We start from the raw sequence: 11,524 nt of genomic DNA, 5'->3' as shown, positions 1-11,524 counted from the left end.
TAACCAGAATATAAATCCAAATTATTCCTGCTCACATTGACACAAAAAACACTTTTTGCTGCACAAGACTGTAAAATGAGTAATGAAAATTTTTGTGAATCATGACACTGGTTGCCTGAAAAATATTTCAGCGCTAGCTCTACTATCAAGATAATTATCAGTATTTTGTTCCCTCCACAAAGAATATACTTCTACGGAACAGTGATTAATTGCATGACTTATTACTTCCCTGTTTGTACATTTGTATGTCACCTTTTCAAAACACATTTTACATAATGCCACAGACTAAGAGGAAGATTATGTGATGTTATGATTGTGTGAGTATTAGGAACAGTTCAAGCATGAAATTATGGATCTTTTAGAAAACTCAGAATACACAGAGAGAGAGAGAGAGAGAGGGGGGGTGGGGGGGGGGGGGGGAGAGAGCTAGGGTAGGGAGGACTGGGTACAGGTTCTTTACAAGAAAATATAGCAGTTCACATGTGGTCAAAAATTAAACACAGACAACATTTAATCAATTCTCTCTTCCTCAAAAGAAATTTAGTTTTCTGGTATTAAAAAATACAACTATTTGGATTCCAACACAAGCACTTTTTTATGACTCACTCAAACTATCACATATTACTAAGAGATCGCACAAATCTCAAACCAAAACCTAACCAAGAAATAACAAATAATTAGTCAATATCACTTATTGTGCATGAGGCTCCTATTATAAGTTGCAAAATCTGACTGGGCTGGAGGTACCATTAGCTCGTTTACTTGCACACACCTTCAAATTCAATGCCTTCTCCTCCTGAGAGCATTTTTCTCAGTTGAAAAATAGTAATACTTTAATTACATTAGTGTCCACAAACTTATCTAATGGTTGTACAGAGCAATATTCTTAAAAAGAAAATACATTCCACATAGACACATTCTCAGTTAACCCAAATTTCTGTAAGTACACACAACAGGAAAAAAGTACACCAAGCATACTACAGTGTAAATGAAGCATAATGAAAAATAAAAAAATCCTTGTATCATGTTATTTACAGGCAGTAACCAAACTTCACATTCCATGCTACGCTTCCCTGGAAAGACAAGTGCCTAATGTGAATTCATGTCATTGAGTACCTATATATCACATTGTTATTTTATCTTGTCTAAAAGAAAAACAAGAAGACTCCTGTCCACCAAAGTTTCTGGGACAAAGTAATTTTTTCACTGTTTCAACAGTTTGTAAAAAGTGACAGATTTATTACGCACACAACTGCCTGCAAACAAAATATGCACACAACTACGAGAACTCTCGCTGTAGTTTCAGAATAAAATAAAACTTTATTAGCTTTCACAGGAAAGCCACTGCACATACCCATTACAGATTCTGATGTAATGGATTTTTCTTTTCGTCACACTCACACATACGAAAACAGAAGGCTGAAGGAGTTTAGAGGTTAGATTTTAACGCCACAACACGTTAACAATTTCTCTTTTCTTTAAAGGAAGGGCAAAAAGCAAGTACATATCTCCTCCAACTAACAGATGTCCAGGAAGATTGACACTAAAAGTGCTCAGTGGTAATCTCGTTCCACGATTCGAAGTCCAGAACAAATTTCTTTGAAGTTCACAGAACCAATTATCCAAGCCACATTTTTTAAAAAAGCACAAATGTTATGCTTCTCCCTCAACCTCTACAGGCGCGTCATTTAAAATTGCCTTTTCTGCCTTCTTTTTCTTCTTCTTTGCTGTCTTGGGATTAGCAGAGGTATTCAACAGGGCCTGAAACAAATTTCATAGTAACAGTCAAAATGAATGTGACAAAAAAGGCCCAAACTACAACAAAGTGTCACATGAAATGAAAGGTACAATATATTAATTGCATGAACTGAATGTTTACTTCTGTCAATATAATCAAATGTGTAGCATATGTAACTTATAAATCCGCAGTATTGTTTAATAATTTCACTGTCTAGTTGTTACTGCAGACTCTCCCACTGTCACACAGTTGATACGAGTGGAATTGACGACAGTTGGGAACAACATGAAAGAAAAATGTTTGTTGGTGGAAGAGTAAAGTTGGTAAAAATATCATGATTCTCCTTTTTTCATAACCACCAGGCTTATTTGTTTCCTGAAACTACAAACAAATCCTGTCATCCACAAATGAAAACGGCAAAACAAAGCATATAAAATTTGGCATTTTGGAAGTTTTAACCAGAGCAAAAGTAGTATTGTGTTACTTATAATTACAGGACACTATATGATACTGTGATTACAAGTGTGTGTGTTAGTTGACATTTTTTGAAGTGACAATACGACACATGTTAGGCACTCCCTGGCTAAGATTAACAGCAGGAAATGAGCTGGCAATAAAGACAGTATGTGTTTTGCCCACTGCACTTTGTGAAAATTCCCCCATAGCAAATAATGAGGAACAGGAACATTTTGTATAAACAAAGTGAAAAATAACATGAAATACACAGTTTTCAGCGGCACAATGCAAAATCAGAGTGTTCAAAAAATGTTCATGTAATAAATTTGGGGGCAGCAGTGTACTACTATTGGTTAACCGCTAGTTACTGAAGCCTGATCTTATTTGATTACCCATATAAAAAATATTGTTCTAGATGTGTGTCAAACAGAAACAACAATGAATTCCATTCTAGTAACAGCTGTAGCCGCTGACATAATATCGGTCCATGCACGACAGTGCACAGCAGCAATATGCTCCAAAAAGCTGTGCACAAAAATGCAATTGTTCAGGGCATCACATCTTGGATTCTATTGACTACAGAGTTTTGGATAGCTCTTGCCCTAGCAACCACTTCTGTAACTATCAGAAGGGTGGGCATACTGTAGCTATCCAGTATAGAATCAAAATTTAAACATTATATACTTACTCCAGTGTGCCAATTCAACAAGTAGGTTGGTTCTCTTGCATTATGTCTGGTTTAGGTCGGACCTTAGGTGGCTTACAAAAGTACCACTTGTTAATGAGCAGTTCCTGAGTAAATCCCGAAAAACCATGACTTTTTGGGTATAGGAAGTACGAATTGTGATAATACGCATTCCTATACTTTCTATTCATGGCATATCATCGAAATATTTACTTTGAGTTATGAAGATGATATTGCCAGGAATGTTCACAAAACTATTTGAGTATCTGTTACCATGCTCCAGAGGTTCAAGGTCATCACAAGCATTCTGAGACCACCAAAAATACTTCATGATGCAAGTCTCTGTATAATATGATTTTCACACCTACACAAATACATTCAAAGTGGTACTGCAGGGGGCAGGGCAAGAAAATAGTCTTAACATTTCTAAAGAGAACTTACAGTGACATCCAAAAATTATGTTAAACTGATAAGACTGCATATTCCATAAAATAACACTTTTAAGATACAAATCAAAAGCCAAGCATTATTGATGAATTGTGGTCTGTATGCGAAGTATCCAGAAACAATATAAAGCACATGATTTTGTGTTAACTTTATGTTATGCATATTTATTTGCAGTTTACAAGTGTCAAACTATATGAACAGTCTAAACTTTACCAACCTATAGAATTCACTTTATATAAGCAGCACACCAGAGAAAAAACATTCCTGTTAGAGTACAAAAAAGGCAAATATGTTCCTCTTTAAAACACTGACAGAAAAATGGGGAATCAGCTGCCTCCATCTCTATTCCACTATCCTCACCAAAAATTTCGGAATGCAATAGCAGAGAGTCAGTGACAGTGGAAGAGAGAAAAGATAGTGATGGTAGGACAGACAGTGTGTGTGTGAGAGAGAGAGAGAGAGAGAGAGAGAGAGAGAGAGAGAGAGAGAGAGAGAGAGAGAGAGAGAGAGAGAGATATGAGGCAGTGGAAATGAAAAGTACAGTTGAGTGGAGACCATGCACAGGTTAGTTGGCTGGTTTAACGACTGAAGGGACCAAGCTATGAGGTCACTGGTCCCTCTTACCTGGGATTCCAAGTCACCAAAACCATGGCCTAGTGCACGAAACTGAAGAAAAGAAAACCCCAAAGGCAGAAAGTGCGATGGGGAACATACCCTCCCGCCACTTACAGTGGCACCCCCCCACAGAAAACACTGATGCAATAGACAAGAAGAGATTAGAGAAGAACGAGAAAACACAGAAGAACATCAAGTAAAACAGAACACTTAAGAAAGTGGAAGAAAAGCAAGAGACCGGGTAGGGTGACGGCTGGGGCAGACCACCAAGCCCACCTGTCACTGCTTGGTCAGTAGATAGGTGGTAAGGCATCCTGCAAACCCCTCAGTGAGCTGACAAGGCTGAGTCATCCTCCCTTAGAGTGATAAAAACCACTTTCACGAATAAACCATAAAACCAGATGAGCCACTGAGGCATCATCCACTACCACCAGGGGTAGCGAGTCAGGAAAATTAAGTATCTGCCGCAGAGCAGCTAGGCTATGACAGTCCATCGAAACGAAGCCCACCATTAAATGGGCACAACAACATTTGAGTGGATCCTTATGACGGATATGATCACGAGTCAGCCAAATATGGCCGATGTCAGCCAGCAAAGGATGGAGTCCTCACAAGAAGCCCATACGGAGGACCTCCATGAACTAGTAGTGTCCCTTACCACCCATAGGGAAGCATTCAGCCTCATGATGCCAATTGAGGAGCTACTCGACCGAATAGTAGCGGCTCCAGTCAAAGAAAACTATCATAACGGCCAGGAGAGCGGTGTGCTGACTGCAAACCCCTCCTATCCGCATCCTTAACTGAGGATGACGCGGTGGTCGGATGGTCCCGATGGGCCACTTGTGGCCTGAAGACAGTGCTTTTTTTACCACCCATAGCTTTTTCAGTGAAGTTACAGTATGTCATTCCAAATTCTAAATCCTTAGAACTCGACAGCATAATGCCGTTCAAAGGCGTAACACCAGATCTCTCGAGCCAGGTTGCCATAGCCAATTTGGCCAGTCTGTCATCAAGTTCATTCCCAACATGACACAGGAACCAAAGACCACCAGGAGCACACAGTGTATGAGCGCAGAAAGAATTACGGATAGTTAAAACCAAGGGTTGACAAAGGTAGCATCTGTAATGTCGAAGGTGATACTCAACCATATGCGAGACTCCTGTAATCTAGATGGAACTGGACCAATGCTTTGTAGAGCCCGAGTAGAGCAGAGGGATCCACAAACCAGTTGTTATTGCTGAGACATCAAAACAGCGTTGAGATGCAACCAACATGCCTACTGGTATTCGAGCATCCAACACAGCCCACAGCCTCCAACTTATTATACATTCAAGTAACTTGCAAGGGGGGGTGGGGGGGCAATGGTTAAACTGATTGCACAATGGCTGTCCACCTGAGGAGGCAGTTAACTCAATGTCAACATTGGTATAACGACACTTTCTCACCACTGGGAAGGTAATTCCCCTAGCTTCAGAGATGGTTAAAAAGGTGAAGTATGTGATTTTGGAAAACCACAGATAAATGCTGAAGCATTTGAATGTGCACCCAGTTTGATCCTGGAGCCATGGCAGGATGGAGAGCAAGGACAGTGGCAAATTCCTGCTCGCTAAATGGGGCATTATAGGGTTCCGAGCGACAGCAGGGAAAACGGAGTCACTGCAGGCAGCATTTGAGATGATGGAATTTGAATGGATAGTGGACCAATGCTGAGGCCTGGGCGAGACACTGAGCAAAATCCTCAGTGACAGTATCTGAGCTAGTGAGGATAACTGCTCAGGGAATACCCAGACACCTGTAGTAGGACGGTGGCCAAAAATTTGCCTGATCTTTGCCCATATCTGCAAAGCGGGAGTATGTAACTCTATGGCAGCAACATACCATTCCCAACAAATCCATATCTAGAATTTAATTAGGTAAAGGGCCCAGACACAAAGCCATTTAAAGGTAAGGAGGTACTCAAGAGATGGATAAACACACAGTTCTGTAACATGGAGATCAAGATGACAGTCTTTAATAGCTGCAGCAATTTTGAGGGTCCACCAAGGCACAGCCTTCCATCTGGGAGACCCGAGGAAGGAGGAATTGCCGAAGTAGCTGCTGAAAGGATGGTGTCAGTCAAATTCTGCACGGATTCGTCAATGCTTTCGTGTGGAGGAGCAGTTAGGATGGCAGCCAAGGTAAAAGCACCCCAGACAGTGTTAGTCAAGACCCACCTGGGAAGGCGCACAGGCAAACGACACCGAAGAAAATAAGAAAATCCGGTCACACAAATCATCATGAACACCCTGTTGAATGGAGGGAATTTATCCAGGGCTCCATATGAAATGATCAACAGCCAAAAACGTGTCGTGTGACACTTATTGTGGGGGCTCCAGTATTGAGAAGAAAGGTCAAGCCTTGCCAACATGTTTCTACGGACCTCCCTCTGTCAGTCACAGATGTTTATGGATGTTCTAATCCCCACAGAAAATGAAGGGTTGAGGAGGGAGCTGTTGAAGGCAGGCATAAACTGAAGGAAGTGTAGGAGGCCAGTCAGGGGGCAGAGAAGGTCTGTATACTGTTACTGCATAGTACAAATACATTTTAACGGCCACCACTTCCAGTACAGTTTGAAGAGGAACCTAGGAACTAATAATGTCCATACACACCTAAGTACAGACACCACTCTAGGCTTGCAAAGGGCTGACCCAGTTCCAACAGAAGCCTTGGAAACCAAAGATTCAGTGACTGAGAATCTATGATATGAGATTCCTGCAATACAACACAAGCTACAGAGTACAGCAAAGAGACAGAAAAGGCTGCAATTCCAGAAGGTGGTCATGATAACCAGTACAGCTCCTTTGGAGGAGAGCAGTACGAAAGTCCAGATGGACATCCAACAGGTCAGAATCAATCACTGTGCTGACTCAGTGTCTGTCATCAGTAAGGATGAAGTGACATCCACACACAAATGTCAAATCTGACCCTGGCTGGAGAGGGGAGTTTCTTCTTTGGCCAAAGAGTAGGGGAAGTTCCATGTAGAGAGGGAATGGGAACCATCAGGGAGGAGGAAAGGGAAGGTGGCAGGATGGAAGAGAGAGGAGGAGAAAAGAACTCCACAGTAGCAACGGTAGACATTAGAGATGCCTGGTGGACATGGTCAAATTTCTATTGTGCCTCAGGATAAATGGTTGAGAGTTTTGAATTCCTGAGTCTTCCTTGCCTTTTTATATACTGAGTAATCTGGGGAGCAATGAGACATGGGCTGGAACAGTTCACTCACTTGGGTGGTGGTGTGCAAGGCCTCCCCACATGGACAGGGTGGCCACAGTTGCCACAAACAGGAGTCGTCTACATCACGCAGCAATGATAAACCGTAACTGACTTTTCACAAGAGTATACTCAAATGCCAGGATAAAAGTGCCAGTATCAACATGATTGTTCTCAGGACCTCTTTGGACTCCCTGCATGAAATGAATGCCACACCATACTAAATTAGTCCCGAGTCCTCGTTAGATTGAAGAAGAGGCCCTGTAGAAAATGTCCTGTGTCATATTCAAGGACTGGTGAGGAGTAATGCTCACTAAGATATCTCCTAAGAACTCACAAGCACAAACGGAAGCTGATCAGAAGGGAACCAAATCACATCTTACTAAAGGAGTCAACTTCACCAAACTTATCTCCTAAGTATCCTTAAAAAAGACAGGTTCGGTAGTGGCAAAGGACTTTGTCTGCCCTGGACCAAACCAATTAATGGGGAAAGTTTCACTTCAAATTGCCAAGACTGGCTCTCATCCCAGGGAGCAACCAGAGACAGGAATGTCGAGGAAGCAAAAGTAGCAGCACAGAATCGTTCCTATCTGAAGAGACTGCCATGGAAGTGCAGCCAGATGCATGAAGCTTAGTATGTTTCATATGCAGAGCATCCATCCTGGTACCACCTACTCCAATCAAGGGCTCACTCTGTGGGCACCACCCAACAAATGCAATGGCCACCTGGCACAGTTGTTGCTTGGAGTTTCAAAGCCCCAAAAAGTTGAGCAACGAATGTAGTGGGGTGGCAGGGGTTGTGGAGGAGTGGTGGAAATTTAAATGGTTGAGAGGCTATGGCAACAAAGAAGGAGGGGAAGCAAGATGCTAAGGAAGGAGTTCTTCCCCAAACGGATCTCATTACATAAACCATTTTGATGGGAAAGTCAAATCTCAAGGAGGACCAGAAATGCCGAAAAAAGGAAGAGTGGAAATGCGAAGCTGCAGTTGGGTGGGTGGGGTGAGTGGTTGTTCTTTCCTATGTACACTATATGGCTTAAAGTTGAAGTAATGCCAAATTTTAAATGCTGTTAATTTAACTATAGTTAAATGGACCTTTGGAGAAAACAGTGCCACTTGTATGAATATCAAGAGCTCCTATGGAAACCCAGTTCTAAGAAAATAAGGGAAAGCAGAATGGATGACGAATTCGAGAATAGGGAAAGAGAGAAAAGGAAAAGGGAGAGAAGGAAACATAGTTGGTGAATATAGATTGGGGGTAAGAAATGAAAGAGGAATCTGTCTGGTAGAGTTTTGCACAGAACGTAGCAATCATAGATTACACTTGGGTAAAGAATCATAAAAGAAGGTTGTATACATGGAAGAATCCTGGAGATACTAGAAGGTATCAGATATATTATATAATGGTAAGATAGAGATTTAAGAACCAGGTTTTAAATTGTAAAACATTTACAGGGGCAGATGTGGGCACTGACCACAATCTATTGGTTATGAACTGTAGACTAAAACTGAAGACACTGCAAAAGGTGGGAATTTAAGGAGATGGGACATGGATAAACTAAAAGAACCAGAGGTTGTACAGAGTTTCAGGGAGAGCGTAAGGGAACAATTGACAGGAATGGGGGAAAGAAATACAGTAGAAGAAGAATAGGTAGCTCTGAGGGATGAAGTAGTGAAGGCAGCAGAGGATGAAGTAGGTAAAAAGACTAGGGCTAGTAGAAATCCTTGGGTAACAGAAGAAATATTGAATTTAATTGATGAAAGGAGAAAATACAAAAATGCAGTAAATGAAGCAGGCAAAAAGGAATACAAACGTCTCAAAAAATGAGATCGACAGGAAGTGCAAAATAACTAAGCAGGGATGGCTAGGACAACAAATGTAAGGATGTAGAGGCTCATCTCACTGAAGGGGGGGGGGGGGGGGGGGAGATAGATACTGTCTACAGGAAAATTAAAGAGACCCTTGGAGAAAAGAGAGCCATTTGATATTCATACAAGAGCTCAGATGGAAACCCAGTTCTAAGCAAAGAAGGGAAAGCAGAAAGTTGGAAGGAGTATATATAAGGTCTATACAAGATGTATGAGACAGGCGAAATACCCTCAGACTTCAAGAAGAATATAATAATTCCAATCCCAAAGAAAGCAGGTGTTGACAGATGTGAAAATTACCGAACAATCAGTTTAATAAGCCACAGCTGCAAAATACTAACACGAATTCTTTACAGACGAATGGAAAAACTAGTAGAAGCCAACCTCTGGGAACATCAGTTTGGATTCCATAGAAATACTGGAACACATGAGGCAATACTGACCTTACGCCTTATCTTAGAAGAAAGATTAAGGAAAGGCAAACCAATATTTCTAGCATTTGTAGACTTCGAGAAAGCTTTTGACAATCTTGACTGGAATACTCTCTTTCGAAATCTAAAGGTGGCAGGGGTAAAATACAGGGAGCGAAAGGCTATTTACAATCTGTACAGAAACCAGATGGCAGATATAAGAGTCGGGGGACATGAATGGGAAACAGTGGTTGAGAAGGGAGTGAGACAGGATTGTAGCCTATCCCTGATGTTATTCAATCTGTATATTGAGCAAGCAGTAAAGGAAACAAAACAAAATTTCGGAGTAGGTATTAAAGTCCATGGAGAAGAAATAAGAACTTTGAGGTTCGCCGATGACATTGTAATTCTGTCAAAGACAGCAAAGGACCCGGCAGAGCAGTTGAACGGAATTTACAGTGTCTTGAAAGGAGGATATAAGATGACCACCAAATAGCAAAACGAGGATAATGGAATGTCGAGTGATGCTGAGGGAATTAGATTAGGAAATGAGACACTGAAAGTAGTAAAGAAGTTTTGCTATTTGGGGAGCAAAGTAACTGATGATGGTCGAAGTAGAGAGGATATAAAATGCAGACTTGCAATGGCAAGGGGAAAGAGTTTCTGAAGAATATTTTTTTAACATTGAGTATTGATTTAAGTGTCAGGGAGTCGTTTCTGGAAGTATTTGTATGGAGTATAGCCACGTATGGATGTGAAACATGGACGATAAATAGTTTGGACAAGAAGAGAATAGAAGGTTTCGAAATGTGGTGCTATAGAAGAATGCTGAAGATTAAACGGTTAGATCACATAACTACTGAGGAGGTATTGAATAGAATTGGGGAGAAGAGGAGTTTGTAGCACAACTTGACAAGAAGAAGGGACTGGTTGGTAGGACATGCTCTGAGGCATCAGGGGATCACAAATTTAGCTTTGGAGGGCAGCATGGAGGGTAAAAATCATTGAGGGAGACCAAGAGATGAATACACTAAGCAGATTCAGAAGGATATAGGTTGCAGTAAGTAGTGGGAGATGAAGCAGCTTCCACAGGATAGAGTAGCATGGAGAGCTGCATCAAACCAGTCTCAGGACTGAAGACCAGAACAACAACAACAACAACAACAACAACAACAACAACAACAAGAGTACTTTCGCACACCTACATTATTAAGACTAAAATAATTTGCAGTATCATTAACAACCAGTATGAAACTCAATCATCTCTAGATAAGGATAGAGATTTGGCACACATCGAAATGTCATAAGAACCTATCACATTAGCAGAGAACTCGCCGAATGAATGCACTTGACTAAGTACCAGCAATATCAATAAAGAATCACTTTTGTTATTTCTGAAATTTCTCCTAATGTATTAGTTGATCCGGAAGACCATGAATATGCTAGTGCTTCACTGACCAGCTAGGTTGACACAGTGAACTGGCAGTACACCTATGGACTGTTCAATCAATAAATATTTTGTTTAACTTAGGTTTCTATTTTATGTGCAATGTTCTCTTAAAATTTACGAACAGAAGCAGAGCACAATTTGAAATCTTCAAGCTCTTTCAGCTTCTTACAATTAGATGTTTAATACTAGTATAGAGCAACAGGAAGTGCTAACATGAATTTGCCAACAACTGATAGTACTGTTGGTATTCTTCATTAATATGCTGGGGATCTCACCACGGCATTCACAGACAGAGAGAAAGAAAGAAAGTGAGTGTGTGTGTGTGTGTGTGTGTGTGTGTGTGTGTGTGTGTGTGTGTGTGTATATACTGATTAAGGGTGTGGACAAAAGCTATATGTAAATGTCTTAATTGTGCCCGTGTGCAACTTTATCTGTCTTCCTTTACGGTAAGTAACAATCTGTCTTTTAATACATTGTTGATACTCCTATCTGGAGTTTCCGTTGTTTGGCAGCAGTGTGTTTTTTATTTGAGTAATTGACACACACACAAAATGACAAAATCTTATTTCTTCAGCTTTTAGTCTTCGTAATACAAACATTTCTC

The 11,524-nt window shown here is 40.9% G+C and overlaps 1 protein-coding gene across 1 annotated transcript in view; it reads right to left on the bottom strand.

Moving 5' to 3' along the window:
* Nucleotides 1-486: 486 nt before the first annotated feature.
* Nucleotides 487-11,524, bottom strand: part of LOC126293285 (proliferation-associated protein 2G4) — a 57,594-nt gene continuing 46,556 nt past the window's right edge. Inside the window, exon 9 of the mRNA XM_049986405.1 lies at nucleotides 487-1,761. Within this exon, the coding sequence (XP_049842362.1) occupies nucleotides 1,654-1,761 (108 nt within the window). The 3' untranslated portion in view covers nucleotides 487-1,653. The remainder of the gene's footprint in view (nucleotides 1,762-11,524) is intronic.

Source organism: Schistocerca gregaria, chromosome 10, assembly GCF_023897955.1.
Source record: "Schistocerca gregaria isolate iqSchGreg1 chromosome 10, iqSchGreg1.2, whole genome shotgun sequence".
In the NCBI taxonomy this organism is placed as follows: domain Eukaryota; kingdom Metazoa; phylum Arthropoda; class Insecta; order Orthoptera; family Acrididae; genus Schistocerca; species Schistocerca gregaria.
Note: the sequence above shows the minus strand (reverse complement) of the source record. Positions and strands in the feature narration are given on the sequence as shown.